General features: G+C 40.7%; 2 protein-coding genes across 2 annotated transcripts in view; one reads left to right on the forward strand and one right to left on the reverse strand.

Moving 5' to 3' along the window:
* Nucleotides 1-3,050, forward strand: part of VPS26C (VPS26 endosomal protein sorting factor C) — a 28,440-nt gene extending 25,390 nt beyond the window's left edge. The window contains exon 8 of the mRNA XM_060234267.1: nt 2,463-3,050. Coding sequence (XP_060090250.1) covers nt 2,463-2,545 — 83 coding nt within the window. The 3' untranslated portion in view covers nt 2,546-3,050. The remainder of the gene's footprint in view (nt 1-2,462) is intronic.
* A 4,113-nt stretch (nt 3,051-7,163) lies between these two features.
* The window catches only part of TTC3 (tetratricopeptide repeat domain 3), a 196,659-nt gene continuing 178,170 nt past the window's right edge, over nt 7,164-25,652 (reverse strand). The window contains exons 41-46 of the mRNA XM_060234268.1: nt 22,730-22,834; nt 19,912-20,348; nt 18,568-18,673; nt 16,796-17,029; nt 15,382-15,468; nt 7,164-8,085 (exon numbers count right to left, since the gene is read on the reverse strand). Of these exons, the coding sequence (XP_060090251.1) occupies nt 7,978-8,085; nt 15,382-15,468; nt 16,796-17,029; nt 18,568-18,673; nt 19,912-20,348; nt 22,730-22,834 (1,077 nt within the window). The 3' untranslated portion in view covers nt 7,164-7,977. The remainder of the gene's footprint in view (nt 8,086-15,381; nt 15,469-16,795; nt 17,030-18,567; nt 18,674-19,911; nt 20,349-22,729; nt 22,835-25,652) is intronic.

Below are 25,652 nucleotides of genomic sequence, written 5' to 3' on the forward strand. Positions count from 1 at the left end.
GTCCCGGAGTGGTCCAGTCCTACCCACCCAGTTGTGTATAAAGGGTTTCAGCTTTGACCTGGGACCGCGGGGTTGGAAGTCGCAACTGAATCCGGTGTAGTACACTGTTAGGTTTGGGTTTTTTTCCCGCCATAGAGCCCTTTAGACAGGGGCTCAGGATATGTGTAGGAGAGGGTTGTGTTTGTTCCCTGGAAATTTCCTTTCTCCTATTTATGTTGGAGTTATACTTAGGGAGGTGTGGTAGCTGCCAGACGATCTGAGTTTCTGAGGATCAAGCACCTCCCCTCCGGGTCAAGTTTGTTAAGCCCTGCTATCAAAGGGAGGAGCTATGATTCCCAAGAGTGAGAACTGGACCACTCCGGGACCACAGAGAAGGAAGACTTCACGGTAAGTGAAAAGAATCTTCCGTTCTGCTGCAAGCTGTTCTGCGTCACAGCTTCCTTTGTCAGGCTTTCTCAATTGCATGAAAAAACAACTGAAGATTTTAGTGACCAAAATTACTGAAGTATCTATACCATTAAAAAAAACCCCAAAAATGAATTATACAGTAAATTCAAACATGGACATAGATATGCAAACTTGAAAAAAGCTTGAAGGCACAAAAGGAGTCCCAACAATGATGTAAAATTATTCCAATGAAGGAGTCCCGATGGACAGGAAGTTGACTTGATATTCCTGCTTTGGTCACCCTTCCAGCATAAGATGCTCCGCTGATTGTATTTTACAAAAAAGGACTTCAAGTGTTCAAGTTTAATTACAAAAATTTCCACTGTGTTCCACAACTGCCAAAAAGCTTTCAATAAATTGAAATTATATAGGGCCTCAGAGTCTCCAGTACAAATTTTCAAACCAGCATTAGCTCAGAAAGGCTCAAGGCCTCTCAATTGCACGGCAGAACTACTGAGCCAAGCCACTCTACCTTCCATTGACAGAAGCTCCTATCCCTCCTTGACCCCTGGAGAGGGAGGGAAAAAGCATGAGTTTACTTTGCCCAGTTCCCTCAATCATACTGGAGAGGTACAAAGAATGCACCTTTAAGACCAATGAAGTTTTATTCAAGGTATAAGCTTTTCCCCTTGCTACAGAAGAGAGATTTTGTTGTTGGGCTGTTATGCGAAGACTCTCCTGGGTGCAACTAGATTTCCCTCCTTTTCCCCACTGTATTCATGCCCTCATGATCTATACTTTCTCAGTAGGAAAGCAATGTGAACTGTTTAGATAAGGAATAACAAGCCACTGAGGTAGATTAGGCTGAGGGTGTGTGTCCAGACCAAGTTCACCCGCATACTGGGGATTTTGAACTTAGACTTCCCAGATCATAGGCTGATACTGACCACTGTACATTGTTGCTATATCTCTGTTCTTGCACTGCCACATATAAGTTGTAGTTATTTCTCTGGGGAAGACTATGCTTTTGTAAACAAACACAATCCTCAGTCTGTGTCATGGTGCCTTCACATGTTCTTGACCAGCACAAGAAGCAACCTATATATAAAAGCTTGCAGTGCTCAGCCATTTCATGTTTTCCTCTGGGTTGTATGCTCAAAGTATTGACCATGAGATTTCTGTAAGGTCAATAAATCAAAAGTAGGTTTGCAACTTATGATACATACCTGAACAGCTTACTCAGTACTGCTACAGCACATACATTGTCTCCAGTTTTTGATTCAATAATTCAGAGCAAGAGGAGTCAGTTACCAGAGATTGTTAAATAAACAAAACATTGCAAGAGTGCTTTAAGTGCATTTGTGTCCTTTATATCTCTGCTACCTGGCATTACATTTTATGACACAAATGACCTGGCCTGACAAGGTCTCATTTATGTCAAATCTGGCCCTTATTACAAATGAGTTAGACACCTTTGAATCTACAGCTGCTTCTGGTTGGATTGGTACTTGCTGAACAACCATATAGGCAAATAGCCAAGGAAGCAACCTTTGTGTTGCCTAGGCCTGTGGGGGCAAGGAGATGACAACATCAGTATCAAGGACTCAGGAAAAAAAACTGAATTCAGGCTTGTAGCTTTGATTGGAGTGCTGGAATTTTTCTGATCTAGTGTTCAGAGCCCATGGAATGAGATGGAGTGTGTAGGTGTTTTACGATGTTAATTGGTTGGCCATTTTAGAGTTCTTTCAAAATATAGACTATGAATTGCCTATTGCACTGTTTAATTATCTTAGAATGCCTCTTTTAAAGTATTTTTATTTTTAAAATGTTCCCATATAATGTAACTTGTTCAGTTCAAATATTTATTTAAAAAACCTATAAGTGGTAAGCTTTACCTTAGAAAGCAATTCCTCTTCTGCCTTAGAGAGAGGAACGCCTCTTCTTAAACAAAAGCTGCTGTGGCACACCAAAGAGGTGATAGTGAACATACTGCTAAGACTGCAGATGCATGGAATAGAAAATTAGTACGTTGTTGTAGTTTGAACTAATTCCAAGGTGTTTTTTTCTTCTTCTAGAATTCGAAGTTAATATTGTTGTCCTCTTGCATGATGATCACCTCATCACAGAGAATTTCCCACTGAAGCTCTGCAGGATGTGAATATTTAGGACAGTCATTTTAGGGTTATCAAAGGAACCAGATGCTTTCAATCAGATGGGAATTTAATTGAAACCAAGCTCTGTGGCAATAAGTCATAATTGTGTTATGAATGTTGGATAAGAACTGTCAGAACTGTAAAGATTATCTCACATGGTCAGTTACCGATACCAAACAGCTGAAACTTCTCCACTGTGATACTGTCTAGCAAGTATTTATCAGATTCTTTGTTGAAGAGATATCTGTCTTTGATGAAACTCTGTCACTGCTCAGAATCTGTTGTAACATTTGTTTTTCATTTTGTCCCTTTCTGCATTAATTCTGATAAGATGGTGTCACAGGTGGGTTTGTATTTCACAAATGGACATTTGAACTCAAATAGTTTCCCATCTATGTCTTCCTCTTATTATGATGTCACAGCAAGCAACTACTCTCTTACATAAGTTTGCAATGTCTGTTAAAAGCGAGATGTCCCAATCTAAATAAAATTGGATTGATGGGAATTGTATTCACAAGAGTTGACGTGTATTCAAAAGCAGTTGGACTTGCAAAGAAGGGTAAAGGAAATGCCTTTTCTGCCAACATTAAAGAAATATATGTAGAATGTCTTGGCTTCAACTTCCTCCATAACTTGGGGAGATACATTAAGCATTGCAGTATCTAGCACGTAATTTGAATTGCAGGGTGAGGATTAAATTTGGCTTGCATGACACTACACTGCCATCTCCTGATTCCCATAAGAATAATGCAAGACTGGTGCATTGTGGATGTTGCTTAAGGCAAGTTTCTGTTAGTAAGGGAGATGTTTTCACACATGTATACGGTAGGTGTTTCAGCAGTTGGAGAAACTGGGCTACGGACCAAGAAATTTTTGTCTTGAGAGGTGTCTAATTTGAATTCCAAACCTTTAATGGCATAACAATTGCACAGAATGTGAAAAGTTAAACATAGGAGATAAAATTAAAAAATAGATTATATGTGCATTTATACAAGATCAGATTTACATTTAAGAATGTCAGCCAAAAATTTTGCCACAGAGGTATCAAGCTGAGTCTCTTGTTCTGGGGCTAGAGAGCCAAGCAAAAGGTCGTCATAGCCTTGGAGGGTAATGATCTGCCATGAAATAGGAGAGTCCTGTCTTGGTATGTAGGTGAATTTCAGATACCTCCTGTGCTTAGACTGGCATGTGGAGGAATACTTCTGGTAGTGAATGGCTTCCAGCACTGATTTAGTTTCTCTCCCTGCCCCCCTTCCTGACACTCCTTTTGTGTGTACTTCATAAAATCTGTTCTGGTGGTTCAATTCCAAGAGAATTATTGACATTGCCATTCCACAGCTCTTCCACCATACTTTTGATGGTTAAAACTAGGACTTGTGTGGACAAATCAATTGGTCACCATGGAATTTGGCCCTCCAACCTGATATGTATTGGAGGTCATGAATGCTCTGATGAACATGACTTGCAGTACCACCATCACTGAAATAGCATTTTAATGTTTAATTGGTTTTACTATTTTAGCTTGCCTACTGGCCTTGTTTGCTTCCCTGAGCCTGCTTCAGCGGGGAGAGCAGCATATAAATGGAAACAAATTGTTTTAACAGAAAGAGTAAGATATCTGAGAACTGCTGACTCTGGGTCATTTTTTATATTGCTTGAATTTCTAAAGTGGTAAATTACTTACATGTTTTTCTGGAGGGTTGGACCTGGGAGAGAGAAGAAACCTGACACTAGGGAATTCCATCTCTTACTTATGAAGTAGCTGAATTGAAGGCTTTTTTGAATACAGTTGCCCGAAGTTGCCAGATGTTGTGACGTACCCATTTCTTTTAAAACCAACCAGGGGGAGTGGCTGAGACCGGTTTCCAGGTCAGCAGCTATTACCCAGCACTCATCACCTGCCTGCTTTAATTTTGAATAATTTTACCCTCTATAAAGCAATAATTCATATTTTGAAAGATGATACCTATAGGTGGCAAAAAGGGGAAACAGAAAGGGGAAAGTGTTCTGTGTCTGACAAGCTTTTCCCACCTGTAGAAGGTCCATCAACTTCATCTGCAGTGTCGGGGAGGAGTGAGCTAATGGCTTAAGAGAGCCCACTTACTACAAACTTTTTAAATCAGGCATTAAACAAACAATGCCAAGAATTGAGAAACAACATTAATGAAAAGCTGAAACCAGCATGTCAACAAATGGACCAGCACGAACTCCATAAACAGACGAATTGAAGGCCGAGACAGCTCTTTAAAAAGTTTCTGAGCTTGAGAGTAAATTAACTGTGAGCAGGGGTCATTTTGTAGAAAAATAGGTGATGGAAGTCATCCAGGGATTGTTATGCAGCTGCACCTACTGTTCAATGAACAAGATAGGTAGGAGGGAGGACTGTCAGAAAGGTTCAGGAGCTGTGCTCCTGCTGAATTCAAGGCTTGCCTGTGAGTACTTCTGATGCCTGGGCACTGGAACATATTTTGTCTTTGGATTATTGCTGCTGGTAGCTGCGCCTAAAGTTCAGAGGGTTTAAATCAAACATTGAAGCTGGAACAGTTGAAAATCTTCATTGCAAACTGGCTAGTGGGCACTTTAAATTTTGAAGCTGGTGTGGCTCCCCTTCTGATGAAAGCTTACCATGTTGATAAGGTATGCAAGGAATCCACTTCTCCACATTATGCAAGAGATATAGTAGTAGAATTTAAGGACCTCCGAACACAGCAGAGGATTCCTACTGAAGCTAGAGAGTGAGGCGGGCTTAGTTATCAGGGTTCCAAAATCCAGGTTCTCCCAGACCTTCCTCCTGAGTTTTTAAAAGATTATAAGGGACCTCAAAGATACTACAGCTAAACTAAGGGACTTGGAAATATATCAATTTTACTAAGTGATCATGGGGAAAAGGAAGAGGTGAAGGTGCTTTTGTGAAATCGTTATAAATGATTTGTGTTTGTATTGTTAAACCATAAAATTCTTTCTTCAATGAAGATATATAAATGCAAAAAACAAAACACCAAAACCAACCATAGCTTTTCATGTTCCACACAATCAAAAGCTTTCCTGTACTCTGAAACAAAAGCCAGTTTTCTTCTGAAGTACTTTCATGTGTTTCAGTAACCAACATAAATTTGCAATACGCTCTTTAGTGCCTCTTCCTAGGTATCTGTAAATAGGCTTCTGTTAAATTCATCAGAGTCCTGTGGCTGCAGGGTCACTATGATTAGTTTTTGTTTCCATCTTGTTCTTATCTTATGAACTTGTTCAACTATGTTAGATTATCCTGAGTGGTTTTTTTTTGGGGGGGGGGGGGTACTCAGAAGAAAACAAAATAAACCCAAACTACAGTTTCAATTGCTTATGTCCAGATGTCTGCCTGTAGGATATGTATTCTCTGTATCTCAAATTCATCAATGTGTTACCCTCATTCCTTGGTTCCCATGGTAAGAATCTGGAGTTGGCCTGTGCTTCATTCAGAGTCAAGTTGCTGCTCCTTGAATTTCTTCCTGCAGCGCTGTGTCTTTGAGCTTGGAATGAGGTTGACTACTGCCCCCTGCACAATTACCTATTCCTCAGCAGAGCTGCTATCTTCCTTGGCCCAGGACCCTCTACTGCCCATAAACAGAACAGGGTGATTCACTCATGGTCAGCTTCTGAGGTGAAACTGAGTACAGGCTTTTCCTCATGAGGCATCCTGTAGTTGGCTGGTACCATGCTTTAACAGAAAAAAATGTTTTGTAATTATATGGTTAACTTTTAAAAAGAAATTTAAGTTTCCTGACATGAATGCATGCTAACTGCAGTTTTTAGTAGGAGCAAGGAATAAATAGCCCACTATGCTAAGAGACTTCGTACAGTCTTCTCTCTACTTCCACCTGACCCCTTCAGTGACAGCCTAGTGTTGGATAAAAGGCAGTACTAAGAAGTTCTTAAAGAAAGATTCTAATGAGTGTCAGTGACATCTTCAATCACTGAATTGGAAGTAGCTTTTCTTCATGAGTGGGAGGCAGTATTTTTATTTTAAAAATAATTAGATTTATTAACTGCTCACCCCTGCTATAGCATGGATGAATTGGAAAAATTTACCTATTCAAAATTTCAAAAACAGGTGGTCTATAGAGCTTAGTTAAGCAGAAGAACTACTAAAAACTGCAGTTAGCATGCATTCATATCAGGAAACTAAAATTTCTTTTTAAAAGCATTTTTTCTGTTAAACTACGAAGTGTCATTTAATATTTGGAATAAAATAAAATTGTTTGGCTATCAGGTTATTAAAGTGTTTGGATTATTCAGTCAAGCTCTTAAACTGGTTTGTGCAAATGATACAATAAGAAAGGTTAAAAAATGTGAATGATGTAGCTTTGGACAGAGATCCCTAAAACAGCTGTCTAACAATCTCCGAGAGCAATTTTAGAGACTAGTTTAATTTGACATCGCAAGATTACTTTTATAAGAGCCAATATTCACTCAAATTATTTTGACAAGGTCATGTTCCTTGACTGAATGGAGAGAGGACAGGAACACAGGAGATATGCAAAGGAGTGCACTATTACAACCATTACTCCACATAAGTAATGTGCATGTGGTATAGTGGAAAACTGTTTAATTTACCGGTTTTGCTACAGTACAGTGAAGTTCACATTTTATTAAAAGCTACTTTATTAAAATGTAGGTCTAAAGTTACTAGATTTTAATATACCACTATAAAAGCATTACAATGTCATGGGCTGGATCCAGAGATGCCTTTAATTCAACAAAAGCCTGTTTCACATCAGTATCAAGAATGTTGCACAAAAGTGATCATGATAAATCAAAGGGTGATGACCTACTTATGGCAGCATTAGGACTGGTTCAGAGCCCACTTATACCACTGAATAAGCTCTAGAAGTTACCTCTATCTCCCACCAGTGGCTCTTTGGATCCAACTCTAAATTATCTAGAAATTTTTAAAAACCAGGCAGTAACATGGGAATAAAATGGATGTTACAAACAACAACTGTACTCCTAGAAGCTGTAATCTTCAAATTTGCTAAAGATGACCAATCACTGAGAATTAACCAGTCTACCAATGTACTGAAGTTTCTCCTTAATTTGAACACCTTCCATGATTTTTAGTTCATATCTTCCATTATTTTATCCACAGAAGTTAGAAAACAAATCTACACTAAATTTTTTGCTTGTATTACTTTTCAACTGAATAATATGTATTAGACAGAGTCTGACAACTGGTAAATTTAACAATTTTGCTACAGTACAGCCAAGACACTTAATACTTATTACGAGAGACAAGAGCATTATTGAATAATATGCTACGTCCCCCGAGAAGCAGCTGAAGGACACACAGTGTGAAATAGTCATTTGACCAGAAGTCAAGAACAATGGCAGAAACTATACTACATGTTTACTACATCTAAAATGTAACACTTCATAACTGACGGCACATGGCAACAGAATTTCAGGTACATCTGTTTCGTCCAGGAAGCTCAGGGTAATCTTCAGGTAACAAAACATGACGACGACATGTTGGACATGTACTATGCTCCTTAATCCATAAGCCAATACACTAGTGAAGACAGAAAAACAATTCATTACAAACAATCACATCTGTATGAGACCATTAATATTTAGCTATTTCTTTTTAAATGTGCTTTTTCCAGAAGCTCAAAGCAGTGTTACCATCCACTCTACTGAAAGAATGTGTACAAAAATGCAGTGATATTATCTGACTACCATTAAATACCAATTATTGCCGCAAGCTTAGAATTTATTCTAATATCTGTAGGAAATGGCCTGATCTAATTAACAGGCAATCAACTGATTACATTTTTGCTGCTTATCATGATTAATAAATTAAGCATCCTCAACTTGCAACTTCACTAATCAAAACTTATTATTACTGTTTCCAGTAATAAGTGATAGGTTGGATTTAACTGCAAGTTATTGACCAAACTGTTTATTGATCTAGATGCCAAGTAGCCCTACTACATAAAAAGCAACACAATCCTATTTAACAGCTATCCTTGATAACAGCTGATTTGACATACAGGGAGGGCTTGGGTTTGCTAGGAAATCTTCTCTTGCTGTCTTTACCATAAGCTATTTTATAGACTACTCCTGGCTGGTTGTGGGAACTCATGGCTAATTTGTACAGTCTATGGAATAATGCAAATCAATGTCCCTACAAGTGGGCAACCTGCAAACCATAGTACAGTAACACAATTAAATGTGAAGAAATGCCTTCCTTCGATGGCGGTTTGACATGAGCAAAACGTTTGCTTTGGGTTTTAAAAGGTTCCCCCCACCTCGGCTGAGAGCAGATCGGAATGGGGGAGGTTAGTTCAATTGCTTTCCAGATGCATCTCAGCCCACCTTCATACAAATGCTAATCGATCTAGCAGGAGGGTTAATGAGTGAGTCAAGGTCTCCCCTTTCTTCAAACAGTGAATAGAAATTTGGAGGTGTTAAATGCTACAGAATCTTCAGGAGGGAAAACTGAAGATTTCAGGAAAAGTTTCCCCGAGTTGGCCTGACCAGGTCAGTGGGAGGGGAAAAGAAAGGTGATAAAGGTCAGGGAAGCAAGGAAGAAGCTCTCTTTCTCTTGGGTGCTGAGTCCATCAGAGAAGACACAATCCTTGTGTCTAGCTGAGGTCTGGAACAGACATCCATTTTCACCATGTACTAGCCTGGTGAGCTAGAGAAGACTTCAAGGTAATGAAACTCTGTAACTTCCCAAGCTAAGGAGTCTGTCATATATTTTTACATCCAATACAGCATGTATAGAGGGACAGAAGAATTGCATTTTACTCATTTCTTTTTTATCGCTTGCTCAATCTGGTACTGCACTAAAAGTATACTTTTAAACATTTTCTTTTTAAATGCTTTATAACACGTGTCAAATATGCAGCCCAGGGGCTGCCTCAGGCCCCTGGAGGGCTCCTATCAGGCTCCTGATCGGAAGATTTGGTCACTTACCGTGAAGCTTCCTTCTCGGTGGACTGGCAGTGGGTCGGTCCGACTACTGGGTATAGGCTCCTCCTCCTCTTTGTGGCCACCCCCAAGGAGGATGAGGAGCTGGATCCTGACCTTCCCACAGGCTCAGGGGAAATGATGCCAAAGCTGAGCAGTGCTCAGACAGGGGTTCCCTTGCCTGCGGCCTTCTTTGCTCTGGTTAAGGCGGAGTGGGAAAGGCCAGCTAAACCTAAAGCCAACCAACAGGTCATCCCTAAACTTTACTCCCTCATCCCACAGGCCACTAAGAGGCTAAAACTGCCGGCAGTGGATGATCCTGTGACTAGTCTGATCTCCAATTCGGTCCTACCCATGGATGCAGATGGTTTACCCAGGGATCCATGTGATAGGAGGATTGAGCAGGCTCTACGTAAGGAGTTTGAAGCAACATCATGGGCTATCAAAGCGGCCACAACATCCTCATTGTTCGCTAGAGCAATGTGCACGTGGTCCAACAACTTAGCAGCAGCGGATAGTGGAGCTCCCAAGGAGTTCAAGGATGAGCTTAAAAAGATTGCTCTATCTGCTGCCTTTGTGGCAGACAGTTCCTTAGACACCATGCAGCTAGCGGTCAGAGCCATGGCTTGTGGCGTGGCGGCTAGACGCAACATTTGGCTGCGTAATTGGGAAGTTGATACTACGGCCCAGGCCAGGGTTGCAGCAGTACCTTTTAAAGGATCCTTGTTGTTTGGGGAGGGCCTGGATAGGTCTCTCATTGAAAACAAGGATAAAAAGAAAGTCCTACCTTCCAAGGGTAAAGAAACAAAACAGAGGAAACCTTTTCTTTCCTTTCGTGGCTCCAAGAAGCAACCCAGATCAGGCCCCTTTCGTTCCTTCAGAGGAAAGTGGCAGCAGAAAGGGCGTGATTCCAAACCCTATTATTCTGGGAAGTCAGACCAGAGCTCCAAACCCTCTTCCAAAAAAGGGGGATCTCAATGACTACGCCCTTCACCAGACAACAGGGAGGATAGGGGGTCGCCTCTCCCCATTCGCAGACATCTGGAACCAATCGATTCAGGACAAATGGGTTCTAGAGGTAGTGGAACATGGCTATGCCATAGAGTTCCATTCCCCCCCTCCCAACCACTTTCATTGGGTTCCACGGAAAAGAGATTTGGTGGCCCACAAAGCCATGCTGGTGGCTATTCAACATCTGTTGGATATAGGAGCAGTGGAACCTGTTCCAATAGCCCAACAGGGTTCAGGAGTTTACTCCATAATATTTTTAGTTCCAAAAAAGAACGGGGAGGTCAGAACCATCCTGGATCTGAAGTGGCTCAACAAGTTTGTTCCAACAAAACACTTCAAAATGGAGACCCTTCGGTCAGTGTTGCTAGCCATTCAGCCCCAGGATTTTCTGGCCTCCTTAGATCTATCAGAGGCCTACTTACATGTGCCCATTCGGGGATCACACAGAAAGTTCCTACGCTTCTCCTACGGGGGGAAACATTTTCAATATCGGGCATTACCGTTCGGCCTGAAATCTTCGCCCCGGGTCTTTACAAAGGTCCTGGTGACCCTGGTGGCGGAGCTGAGACTACAGGGTGTGGCTCTGTTTCCTTATCTGGACGACATTCTGGTGCAGGCGGGGTCATTCCTACAATGTCAGGAAGACATTCACCGGACAGTGACCTTGTTGCGCAGACACGGATTCGTGGTGAATCTGGAGAAGAGCAATCTTCTTCCCTCTCAGAGGCTAGGGCATCTGGGAGTGGAAATAGATACAGCCATGGACAGAGTATTTGCAACCCTGGAAAGAAGGGAGAAGTTCTTTCTCCTCTTACGGGGGATCCTACAGCAGAGCAGAGTGTCGGTCATGGTGTTAGCACAATTGCTAGGGATGATGGTCTCCTTTCAGGACCTACTCTCCTGGGCCAGGTTCCACACTCGCCCCCTGCAGTTTTTCCTTCTACCGTTCCAGGATATTATAGGGAACAAAATCCCCAAGTTAGTGACATTAACACCAAAAGTGAAATCTCAGTTACAGTGGTGGATGGACCCGGATCTGTTCAGTTCAGGTCATCCTCTACGCGAGCCCCTGAGGGTTTGTATGACCACAGACGCCAGTCTATGGGGTTGGGGGGCCCACTCACAGGATCAAATGATCCAGGGTCAATGGGAGCCCCACGAATCGAAACGGAGTATCAACTTCCTGGAACTCAGAGCGATTTGACTAGGATTGCAGGGTTTGCAGGCTGTCCTGAAAGGTTGTCATGTCCTGGTGAAAACGGACAATTCAACAGCCAAGGCGTACGTGAATCGGCAGGGAGGGACCAAGGTGAAATCTCTCCATGCCGAGGCAAAGATTCTCTTCGAATGGGCGGAGAACAATCTACTATCAATCAAGGCAGTACATGTTCCTGGAAAGGACAACCTTTTGGCGGACTGGCTCAGCAGACGCTGGCTGGATCAGACGGAATGGATGTTGCACAGAGACACATTCCGTCTGATAGTGGACAGGTATGGACCGGTGACGGTGGACTTGTTTGCCACGACAGAAAATCGTCAGGTGGACAGGTTCTTTGCCAAAAACAGAGACGCAAGAGCAGAAAACACCGATGCTCTCAGCGCCGAGTGGCCAGTGGGACTTCTGTATGCCTTCCCACCCCTTCCTCTTTTACCCAGGGTGATTCAGAGGGTGGTAGAGTCACGAGCGGAGATGGTATTAGTGGCTCCCTTCTGGCCGAGACGATCGTGGTTCCAGGAGCTTCTGAGGTTGTCGGTCCAGCCTCCTTGGCGTTTGCCGAGGAGGGACGACCTTCTGTCTCAGGGCGACATGTTTCACCCTCAACCAGACCTGTTACAGTTAACAGCCTGGAGGTTGAGCGGTTACAGCTCGAGGGACTAGGGTACAACAAGAGGGTGATGGACACTATGTTGGCATCACGCAAATGTTCCACGAATAGGGTGTATAATACCACCTGGAAGGTTTTTTCTTCATGGTCGAACCGACGAGGGTGGGACCCGATGTCGGTTAAAGTTGAAGGTATCCTCGGCTTTTTACAGGAAGGGGCAGACAAGGGACTTTCCACCAGCACGTTGCGTAGGCAGGTGACTGCTATTTCGGCTATACAAGGGGTGCGGGGACGTAAGACCCTGTCAACGCATCCGCATGTCAAAAGGTTTCTGAGGGGTGTTTCTCTTCTTAAACCTCCACAGGTGCATAGATTTCCCTCATGGAGGTTGAATGTAGTCCTACAGGCTTTGTGTGGATGTCCCTTTGAACCTCTGGCTTCCTGCGGGATCAAGGAATTAACCCTTAAGACTCTTTTTTTAGTAAGCATCACCACGGCACGAAGAGTGTCTGAGTTAAGGGCATTGTCGGTTGATAAGGAACTTTGTGTGTTCCATAATGAAAAGGTGGTTCTGAGACCAGACCCATCCTTTATTCCTAAAGTCAATTCCGTTTTTCATAGGTCCCAAGAATTGGTTCTTCCGAACTTTTGTCCCAATCCTCAGTCCTCTAAGGAAAGGGAGTTACACTGTCTAGACGTTAGGAGGGCGCTTAGTTTTTATATTGAGCGCACCAAAGAGTGGAGAAAGTCTGATTCCCTGTTTGTTTCCTTCAGCAAAAAATCACAGGGACAGCAGGTTTCCACTTCTTCCCTTAGCAGGTGGCTACGGGAATGTATTGGTATGGCCTACAAGGCCCAAGGTCAGAACCCTCCAGAGGGGATCACGGCTCATTCTCTGAGGGGTGCTGCAACATCTGCTGTGTATCGGTCCTTCCCATCTTTGGAAGCTGTTTGTAAGGCAGCAACTTGGAGATCGGTACATACCTTTACCAGACACTATAAGGGGGATAAATGGGCTTCAGCGGAGGCGGCCTTTGGGAGGCGTGTGCTGCAACATGCACTCTAAACAGGAAAGCCGGTCCCGCCCGGGGATGTTCAGCTTTGTTACGTCCCAGTAGTCGGACCGACCCACTGTCCAGACCACCGGAGAACGGAAGATTTGGTCACTTACCGTGAAGCTTCCTTCTCGGTGGACTGGCAGTGGGTCGGTCCGGCCCGCCCGTTAGAGGTTGAGCGGCTTCCTGGGTTTTGGAAGTGGATCTTGGAGCCTCGCCAGTTCCTCTCCTGAGTGATGTTGCTTTCTGTGTTGGCAATGTTTGTTTTCAATCTCCTATTTTAGGGGTGTTTGAAGCATAATAAACGATTTTCCTCGTTCATCTGCCTCTGTATGTGAATGGGGAGGTTGTGGGAATCTTTATTCCTAGGGGGATGCGGCTTGGTTACACCTGGCGGGAGCTGGGAGGTATAGGCCACTCCCCCCCTTCGGATCATTTAGAAGACCCGACCCTGTGAAGAGGAGGAGGAGCCTATACCCAGTAGTCGGACCGACCCACTGTCCAGACCACTGGAGAATAACTAGCTGTCATCTGCTTCCTTCTTCCTCGCTCTTGCTTCCTTCCACATAACAGCTTGCTTTGCCAGGTTTGCTCAACTGCGCAAGAGATACACAGCAAATCTCTATTTTCTCCATTGGCTGGGGCTCCCCCCTTGGGGTGGAAGGAGGGGGAGGGAGAGCTTGCTTTGCCAGGCTCTTTCAATTGCACAGCAGAGCTACTAAACCAAGCCCCCCTTTTATTGGGTGAGGCTCCTCCCTCTCCTGGGCTGGGGAAGGGAGGAAAGAGCCAGAGCTTCCCTTTGCACAGTCCCCTGGATCCCACAGGAGAGATACAAAGAAAGCACCTTTTAGACCAACAAATGCTGTTTTAAGCATGTTTTAAGGTTTTTTTTAAAAATCTTAAAATTGTGTTTATCTGTGTCTGTTATAAAGTTTATATCTCTGCTACCTAATCTTAAATAAGTACACACATAGTCTGGCCCGGCATGGTCTGGCCTGACAAGGTCCCATTTATGTCAGATCTGGCCCTCATAACAAATGAGTTTATAACTTTTGGTGCTGGTAGTGGCTCTCTGTATCACGTACACCTCCACCATCTTGGACATGATATTTTAAAACGAGTACTGGGGAAGGCAGTCAGTTGGCAAGTAGCTATTCCTCCAAGGGTGCACAAGGCAGTAAACGGTCCCTGTGGTGACCAGGTGCTGGGTATAATTCAAGAATCTTTTCCAACTAGGACCCTGTTCATAGAATACTTTTTGTTTCACTGGACCAGTCTCAGAACTTAGAAGGGAAGCTGGGAGTCCTGACCCTCTTAGTGGGTAGTTCCTATAAAGGTCAGGTGGTGGTGGGTTACGAGAGAGAGAAGCTTCTCCAGGTGTTGGAGGCAGGATGGAACAGGGCCTGCAGGCCAGAGCAGGCCTGTTCTACCACACAGGGGCAACTGCTTTTTGAGTATGGCAGCTTCAAAAAGGGCCACTGAAGTCCTGGGAAACAGCTACCTGTGCGCAGGGGATATGACTAGGGGGAGCAATCAGTCAGGGCTACCACTGATATTGCTACCTTCATTAGTAAAAAAAATACTTGCTAAAATTTTTTTGGCTTTATTACTACTTGCACATTCCAGGCTTCAGCAAGAACAATAAAAAACAAGTTCCAGGGAAAGCCCTGGTTTGGGGATCTAAATTTACTAAACTGATATGGTCAAGCAGGATTTCAATTTCAACGGTATAATTCAAGAATCTTTCCCAACTAGGACCCTGTTCATAGAATACTTTTTGTTTTCACTGGACCAGTTATCAGCCATGGAGGAAGATTTATGTGGGCAAATGAATTACCTGGGCAACGACAGAAACAATCAGTAGTTACATTCCATTGACCACGTGGAAAATAGGCTAAGAGCTACCTGTTATCACCTTGTTTTACACACTGTTTTTGTCTACAAATTGAAATGCAATAAAAATCATACAAGTTGCCTTTCTGAAACTACTGTCTCACTTACCAGTTTGTGAAACTTGTGTCCACAGTCTAGCACACTGAATTCTTCCATGCTAAGTTCCTCATGACATATCACACATGGATCATTATCCTGTTAAAACAAATGAATTCATAATTATTTCAGATTCTGAGGTATTACAGTAATATTACAGAGGAAAAATAAACTATAGACATTTTGAGAAGCATTAGTAGCTCAATATTAAGCACGTTTAATTTGCATGACCAAGGGACCCTGTTCATTCCCTGGTACCATGTTAAAAGGTGGCAGAGCTGGGAAAAAGCCTCAGACTGAGATCCAGGAAGAATGGATTAAATGGACCAACAGGTCAACTTTGTATAGAAGTAAAAAAGAAAGTCAAAAACACACTTTACTTTTGTGCAGCAGCTTCCATAAAATGGTTCAAGTAATGTCCAACTATAACATTCAGAACTGCCAGGCATAGAAGAAAGCTCTTCTCAGGCTTAAATTTGGAACAGACCACAAGCTAGTCATATCAATGACAAGAACTTGTAAATGTGTGTCACTAAACCATAAAGGTTGTTACTTTTGGGAAGCAAGACATTTAGGATAATGATAACTTTAGAAATAGAAAAACTAGAATATCTGTCGGAGGAGCAAAAATATGTGCCACCACTCCCTTCCCCCAGTCCACAATATTACTGTCCAGTAGATTATTGGTTGGATGTGCAATCTGCTTGAGTAAGGATCACAGATCTCTGTTCCCCCACAGCAGTGCCTTCCAATCCACGGAAAGCTGACTGCTTGGGTTGGGAATTACATAGTCACTGTGCTTTGAAGGGCTGCTGTGAGAAAGGGGAAAGAAAATAAAATTCCTCCCTCCTCCCTCTTCTGTCAGTGCAGCCCCACTGATGAATGAGGCAAAAGGGGTGATTTTGCCTCCTTCCCCTTCCTCACAGCAAACTACTGAGTTGCATGGTTATTACTTTATGTGAGTCCCCACAACTTCAGCAATCAACTTTCCTGGAGTCAGAAGAAACTGCCCGGGGGGGATGTAAGGAAGACCCACAACTGATCATGCCTTTTGCAAATTGATTGCCAAATCCAGCCCAATATTTACTAACCTTTTACACTGTGTAAGTTTTGTTAAAAAAAAAATTGGGTTGATCTAATTGGAATTTATTGTTCATCTAACTGGGATTACCATCAACATTTTCATTTTAGATGAGGAGAAAGAAAAACAAATTCAGTAATTACAAATTTTGGAGAAGATTCAGGATTCCCTAAAGTTAACGATATGTTCACCAGCTCAACCCTGGTTTATAATACCAGCCACCACCCACACATTGTACTAGAAATCAGAAAAAACATATCCATGAACCACCCCAAGTATCATCTAGTTATTAATATACTTGTGAACAGTTACACTGCAATTAGCTGTACTGACTAAAATACTTACAGTGGCATCACTAAACCTCTTCCACTTAGATTTTGCTATTCCTCCATCGGTTTTCCAAGGCAGCTGAGTTGATGCAGGTGGGAAAGTTTTTTTCTTTATGTTTTCATTATCATGCCTTGTGTTGGGTGTACTAGGCACATTCTGTTTTAATGTCTTTATCTTTTGAGTCTGATTTCTTCTCTGTCCTGAATTGGAGGAGGATGGTTTTGCAATTTTTGCTGGAGAGGAGTTAATCTAAAAAGAGAGGAGGTAAGAACCAAATTTTGTTGGTTTACATTTCATCATTTTAATACACAGTGCAGCTAATGAATCTAAACAATTAAAATATTTAAAGCACATATCCATTTCCAATAGTTAAAATATAAAAACTAGAACAAAAATTCAGTTAGCAGTACACATTCAAAATGTGAAGCATTATGTTTGTTCTTTTTATGGCTGAAGTCATGTACCTTGAAGGGCTGCCTTCTGTATCAGCCTGCCCAAATATTACTATTTACATCTGAAGCTGTGTTGAGTGTACCCCTTTTTCTAAAACGAGAGGCAGGGCCCCCCTTGTGCTGGCACTTCACTTATGGAACCTATTTGCCAGGTACCAAATAAACATAATTTTATTCCCAAGGATTGTTTATGGACAGTTATATTCATATATACCACTCTGCAAACTTTATGCTTAAGAATATGCATACAAATAACTTCATAAATGCTCCTGGAAATTATCATGTATGTACTTTCACAGACAGAACATTCTAGAGCAGGGGTGTCAAACATGCAGTTCGGGGGCTGAATCAGGCCCCTGGAGGGCTCCTATCAGGCCCCTGAGCAACTGGCTGTCATCCACTTCCTTCTCCCTGTATTTTGCTTCCTTCTGCATCACAGCTTGCTTTGCAAGGCTTGCTCAATTGCACAGGAGCTACAGAGCAAAACCTCTATTTTCTCCATTGGCTGAGGCTCCTCCCTTGGAAGGAAGAGGGAGAGGAATAGCTTGTTTTGCCAGGCTCTCTCAATTGCACAGCAGAGCTACTGAGCCAAGCCTTTCTTCCTTCTATTGGCTGAGGCTCCTCCCCAGTCCCCTGGGGAAGGAAGGAAAGAGCCAGAGCTTCCTTTGCCCAGTTCCCTGGATCCCTTGGGAGAAATACAAAGAAAGCATCTTTAAACCCAATGAATGCTAACGTTTTAAGCATATTGTTTTTTTAGAAAATATACTTGTCTGTATTTATATTTCTATCGTATTTATATCTCTTTATTGTATTTATATCTCTGCTACCTAATCTTAAATAGGTACACAAATGGCCCAGCCCAACCCAACATGGCCTGGCCCAACAAGGTCTCATTTATGTCACATCCGACCCTCATAACAAATGAGTTTGACACCCTGTTCTAGAGCCTTGAGCCAGCAAAGGAAAAAGCTCTGTTCCATATAGCAGGAGTCTCCAGAATGGCACCATGAGCACCAAGCTGTCTGCCAATACCTTTTTGTCTGCCATGTGTTTTTAGAAAATGGGTGGATCCCGATGAGACTTTGCCCAACAGGGCTTCTGTTTGGCCAGAAGAGATATGATTAACTGTGCAGATTCAAAAACACATTGTTTCAGCAGTATCTGTGTGACTGAAAGTGAGCTTTTGTATGCAAGAAAATATTTTTAAACAATGTTCACTTTAAAAGGCAACCTGTTGAGCAGAGCTTTTGTTTGTAATGTTGAAGAGTTACTATAGAGTTATGAGGTTGTTTTCTTTGTTTTGTAGTAGAGAGCCAAACATTCTAGCACCAATACCTTCTTCTTGTTTTCATGATCCAGAATAAAGTTAAGGAGTTCATCCATGCTCATTTTGTTTCTATTGTTGACTTTTACTTCTTTTATAAATGTTTCAAAATCTGAACTGCAAAAGACAAGACAAAAGCAAAGCTATTGCGGGTTTGGAACACTGAATACCTCCGCACAGTAGAGTTGTATCTTCAAGTAGTCCCATTTTCAGAAAACTCCATCTTGGGGTGCATTTAAACCTACCACTTTCTCCAAGAATAGTTAAATCTGAATCTCAAATGCACAGCAGCAAAACATTCACTGTAAAAACAATTTCTTTCATCATGATAAAACCTGCTAGAAAATAGCAAAGAGGGAAGATATGTATTTGCACCTGTCAGTCTTCTGATATAAACCAGTGTTCTTATCACTGAGGCAGCTCCACACATGCTTGTCGTCCAAGTTTAGATGATAATTTAGCACTGTTCTGAAAAGTTCTATGCATGTTTACTCAAAAATAAGTCCCACTGGGTTCAATAGGGCTTATTCCACAATTTCTACGCATAGAGTTATATCAGATGTTCTCTTTTTTTGGTGCCCATCCTCTTTTAGCCTCATTTTATAAGTACTAATGGAAATATCCTTTTTAGGAGTTGGAAGGTTAGGAATATTCCTAGTTAGTAGCAATTACCACTACTTAAATAGTGATCAATTGTTTGAAGTAGATAGGAAGTATTTCCTTTTTTGCTTTTCAAAATATGCTAACCCTAACTTCACAACATCCACAACTTCTACTTCAGAATAATTTATCCAAGCATCATGCAATACATAGTCTAAATACAGGTAAATGGTTCAACATAGCTTAGTTCAGCATCAAAGTCCTTAGGGCTGAAAACTGAACCAATATCTGAGCTATAGATCACCAGCAAAAAAGACCTAAAAATGCAGCTACTTGACTTGCACCAACCAACAGAAAGAGGATGACAAACAGCTGCTAAACACTTCCCCTGTGGATGGCACAAGTGTCAGAAAGAGATGCTGCCAACAATATTCTGAACTGTGTCCCCTCAGTGCTGTGCATCTATTGAGCCCAAACTTCTGATAAATGAACCACTGTTGTCAAAAGAACTTGATTCAGATAATCACAACACAAACAATTTTTGTTTTTCTACAAACCAAAAACACCCAGCATTCAGTAGCTTTCTTTTTTTAATACAGAAAAGGTGCACAATCAGAAGAAAACAAATGCAGCTTACTTTACATCTGTTTAGCAAACACCAAAAAGTTGTGTTTCTAGATAAATTCTGAAAAATCCATTGACCACAAAATCCAAAACTATTGCTATTATCAGTATTTTCACCCAAGGAGAAATACCTCGTATAGTCTGGGAATATAGTCCTAAGTTGGTCAATAATACTTTCACTCAGCTGTGGAGAAAGCGACTTGTCTGCAGCTCTATTATAGTCCAGTCTTGCAGATGCTGCTGGTTCTTCTATAGTACTGTGCTGTAACTGGATATCCTGGACATGTCTTACTGAGTTCCTCAGTGACTTGGATAGACACTGTGTATCAAACTGTGACTTTCCTGCACCTTCAAGGAGCGCTTCACCAGATTCTTCATGTGCAGAAAAGGGCACATGATAATTTTTATGTGATGTTTTACTTCCAACATGCTTATTAATTGTGGAATGAAGGGGACTGTTATCATTAACGCTTGAAAGCATATCAAGTAAGTTAGATGGCACGTGAGGGGTCCCAGCTGAATACATGACAATAGCTGGATCATTAATTGGAGGTTTCTCATGCATTGCCTAGAGAAAAAGAATAGCTTAATCAGATAAATATTTATGCAAGCAGTATTTCTTAAGATTCTGAAGATTCTTCTGTTTTAAACATTGGCTCATACTGAATTCTTCTCAGATAAAAACTGACAAAATAGACACCATTTCAGCATCATCTGCTTTACCTAAGCAGTCACTCACAAGGAATATCATTGGCTTGGATCCTATGCAGTGCAAACTGAGTTGAACTATATAGCAACTTTCCCCTCTCCAACTGCAGTCTTCAACACCCCAAATTATAGTATGGGGGCGGGGGTGCTATAGAGAGGAAAATAAGTGAAAACAGTCATACCACTCTCCTGCTGAGAGAGAGCAGTCAGGATCCAATTTCATAAAAATAACATGTCTATGGAAAAGTAATAACACTTTTATTGAGACATCCATGGATTCCTCATCCATGCAATAGTAAAATTGCTAGACTACTGAGCATGCTCTACATGGGGCTGCCCTTGAAGAAACAATCCAGAAACTTCACCCAGCACAAATACACAGCAGCCCATTTATCAGTTGAGGCTGGCCATTTGGCACATTTTATATTATACCTAGTTTAAGATCTCTGCACTAGATATGTACAACTGAATAACTGGATATTGCGTATCCAATAAAGTGCCCAGTATTTCCAGTAACGTTGGGGCACATGCCTTCTCTCATTCCCTAGTCCTCCTTTCTCTAGGAGGCATCTCAGAAATTGTTTAAATTCCTTCAGAAAGTCATGATTGTTATTCGCAATATATTGGGAGTATTGTTCCAATATTTACTAAAATGGAAATTTCCAGAATAATACTACTTCCAATCTTTAATGAAAACAATAATCTTGCCTTTCACACATGGTGTTAAGATTAAGACAATTTTTGAAATGCCCATCCCTACATCACAATGGCTGCTGCTTTGTTTCCAAGTTGTTAGATGCACTTATCTTGTCTGCAAGTGGCCTGCTTCCCACCAACTGCACAAGGGTCAGCTAGTCTACTACAGTGATAGCCCCTCCCCCTCATTATTCTATACATAAACATATTCTTAAGCAGTACTGTGTTTGAAGTTTTTGGCCATAGTATTTTAGCATATTTTAGCCTTTCACTTTAGAGAAAATAGTTCATCCCCATAGCCCTCTCCTCACCTAATGTCTTTAACCAAGTTGTTATACTGTGACTAGGGGTGTGTGCTTGGCATAAACCAAGCTGAAAAAATAACCCAATAAATTCCTTATTGGTACTTATTGAGTATGTTATCAGCTGATCACCAAGGGTGAACTCTCAGACATTTAAATGGACTGTGGTCCCTTTAATTGCCTTTAGAGTTCACTCACCAGAGAAGGCACTTATAAAAGGACTGTGGCCCTTTAAAATCTCCCCCCCTTCTTCTGGGGTCCATGGAATAGGACGCATTGGTCCAATCTTTTTGAAATGGGGGAGAGGGCCGAGAAGAGGCATCAGCAGCTATGCTGCAAATTTGGTGCCTCTATCTCAAAAAACAGCCCTCTTAGAGCCCCAGATCAATTCTCCATTATAGCTTATGGAGATCACTGACTATAATGATCCTCATAGGGTATAATGGAGATGAAAAAATTTGGCAATCCTGATTATTTCCCAACTCCCAATATTGGGATTCAAGAATATCAGAAAATAATGATGTGGTGTTTTTTGGGGGGTGGGATTCAATATACCCAAATCTTTCTTTTTGCAGACCCCTAATTGTGACATAGCAAGTTGCTTTAAAAGAGACAAATTCAAGGAGGATACATCCAAAACAACTATTTACCATGATGAATATATGAAACCTCCATGATCAGAGGCAATATATCTATTAATTGACAAGGGGCAACAGCAGGGGAGGAATATTGCTTTCATGCTGTACTCATGTGGCCTACCAAAAATATCTCTGGTCATTTTGGAAATAAGAATGCTGGACTAGATTGATCTTTGGTCTAATCTATTAGGACTCTTCTTATCAGTTTACAGTTTGACTGAACAGCTAAGGGTGAGGAGATGAGGATGTGATTCACCATACCTTGTATTCATCAAGCTCTTCAAGATAATGGCAGCGACCAGGGGTCTGCTTCCTGAGGCTGCCTCTCACAAGAGAAGCAGTCCTAGGCAGTCATGTGGAAATGGCACTGTACCTCCCTGGCTCCTGCAATATGAAATACTCTATGCGCATACACTAGAAGTCTACATGACCAACACTGAAGTGCTTAGCCCACATTTTTAATATAGTAAATATAGTAGTAAAGAAAACATCAGCACTTATTTAAGTTATGCCAATTCTGCAGTGATAATGAAAATGTAGTATTCCTTTAGCCTTCCAAATAAAGCAACTAATTTTTTAAAAGTCTGAAATTGCTAGATACTTACTGACGACAGAATGGGAGGAAGCTCAAGTTCAGCAATTTCTACTTTGGAGATACTGTTTAGATGGGTACCATTTTTTACCATGCAAATTCTCTCTTCAAACTGACTCTGCAGAAGGGGGAGGAGAGAAAACTTATTTATAGTGATGACTGATGTACAGCCAATTCAGCACAAACAATAAAACCTATATAGCCAAAACTGTTGATATCTGAGGCAAATGCTCCCTGCAGAAGTATGCAAGGTTCATGCAGATTTCCATTAGCTTCCAATGGAAGTCCAGATCTGATGACATGAATATATCACTGCAAGATTCAGATACTTTTCTTCGTTAAAAATTGTAAAATGCTATTAATATTTTATTTAAATTCTAATACACCCATAGCTCTTAACTTTAAATCTGTATTGAAAAAGATTTTCCAAATATAAAAAAGATCAAAGGCATACGTACTTCAAGCAGTGAGAGCAGCTAGACAAAATACAAAGCACAAACGTACCAATACTGAAGATTACTTATGATGCAGCATTATATGGAAAGTAAAATTATTAAGGTGGTCATACCAGAGGGGTTGGGTCTTGGCTGTATTACACAAAGAGAAGCTGAATTTTTGATTAATGAACATCCCAGGGTCCCTATTTTTTACATACTACCCAAGATACATAAACTGGGGATGCCAGGAGACCAATAGTATCTGGGTGTGGATCTATTTTGGAGCCCCTCTCACAATACCTTGATAGTTTTCTGCAGAATTTTGTGAAAGAAATACCTGAAATAGTGAAGGGCACTACTGATTTTATTCAAAGGGTGTAAGGCTTAGTTGTAGATCCTGATGTATTATTGGTTAGTTTGGATGTAAATGCATTATATATATATGTATACTTCATGAAGAAGCTAGACAGGTTTTGAAAGTAGTACTTAATAAAAGGGCAAACCTTAGTCCTCCAACACATTTTTACTTGATTTGGCAGATATTATTGAGAAAAATTATTTTAGGTATAGAGATTTTATTTGCAGACCCAAGGCATTGTTATGGGAAGTGCCTTTGCTCCTAATATGGCCAATTTGTTTATGTCATCATTATTATTAGTTCTAATAATCCCTTTCATGAGAATATAAAATCATACATTAGATTTTTGGATATCTTTCTTCTATATAAGAATGATGGTAGCATAAGTGATTTTTTGAATTGGCTTAATGACACACACAGTACAATTAAATTTACAGGGGAACATGATGTACGTAGTATTAATTTTTTGGATACTAATGTATTTGTGACCAGGGAACAAAGATTGGCAGTGAAATTGTACAGAACACCTACTGATAGGAACTCATATTTAAAGTTTGATTCACATAATCTGAGATATAACTTGTCATATGGCCAGTTTTTGCGCAAAGAACGTAATTCAACATTAGAAAGTTATTACCAAACAGAGAACAAGGTTTTGAGTAGTTATCTGAGACAGCGTGATTACCCTCAGGCAGTAATAGATAAGGCAAAAAGTAAAAGCTGACTTAAAGAGACGTGAGGCACTGTTTCTTAAAAGGTAACAGGAAGCATCTGGTCAATTACATTGGGCAATAGAATACACTGACAGGGCCAGGGAAATTCAACGCATAATTTACAAAAATTGGCACATACTGAAATTTATACCTGGTTGTGAACAGAAACCCAGAGTAGGTTTCTGTAGGATGCATAATTTGAGAAACCTGTTAGTTAGGGCAGATATTCTGCGGAAGGGGAACAGCCGCAAGTAATTACAGGATTAAGGAAATGCAGGCATTGCTCCATTTGTGTTCAGACGTGGCAGACGAACAGCATAGAATTACCGGGTGTGTCTTTTATAAAAGAAATTAAAGAATTATATACCTGTGCCAGTAAGGCTGTATTTATATTTTAATTTGCAAATGTGATTTGGCATACATTGGCATGTCAACTAGATCTGTCCGCACCAGAATAACTGAGCATAAATCAACAATTAGAAGGGGCGTGGCAGAAACAAATTTGGTACTTCATTTCAATACAACGAGGCATACCGTAGAAGATTTCAGATTTGCTGTCCTGGAAACCGTTAAGCATTATAAGTATAACATAATAGATATACAAAAGGTTTTATTACAGAGAGAATCTTATTATATACAACAGTTCAATACATTACTGCCAAAGGGCTTGAATCAACAAGTAGATTATTCTTGCTTTCTGTAAAATGTTCTGTTACTTTTAAGTGAACATGGAATTGACATGTGAGATTGTAACTGGCTACAGCTGGAAGGTATGGATATATAGGAGACTGCATGGGAGTGTAAATTGGGTGTGTGTTACACAGAACAAAGAATTGATTCCTATGAAATAAACTTTACTAAAAATGGTAAGTAATATTGCAGAATAATAAAAAAAATAAAAAATAGAGCTAAGAGATTAATAAGAATGATTATAAAGAGAATTTTTGTTTGTAGAGAAAAGACTGAAATTGGGTGGAAATCACCATAAAATAATTATTGGAATTTTATACTAAGGTATTAAAATATAAGAGAACTAATACTAAGGTATGTTTTAAAATTCTGAAATTGCTAGATACTTACTGACGACAGAATGGGAGGAAGCTCAAGTTCAGCAATTTCTACTTTGGAGATACTAATACTAAGGTATTAAAATATAAGTAATTTTATTAATAATTTGTATATAATATGATACATGTATTGATTTAATATTTTCAATTAATTGCAGTAGAAATAATCAAGAGTAGTTTCCATGAACATTGGGGTCCAAAATTATTAATTGAAGGTCAGCCTGCTGAATTAATCTAATATAATGAAATTAATTTTTATTTTTTGAAAAAAATCTTTGTTAATAATTAATAATATGTTATACATTGTAGCTCATTCCACGGTTGAAGATGTTATGAAACTGAAATGGAGATAATAAATCCT

Source organism: Heteronotia binoei, chromosome 3 (assembly GCF_032191835.1).
Source record: "Heteronotia binoei isolate CCM8104 ecotype False Entrance Well chromosome 3, APGP_CSIRO_Hbin_v1, whole genome shotgun sequence".
Lineage (NCBI taxonomy): Eukaryota > Metazoa > Chordata > Lepidosauria > Squamata > Gekkonidae > Heteronotia > Heteronotia binoei.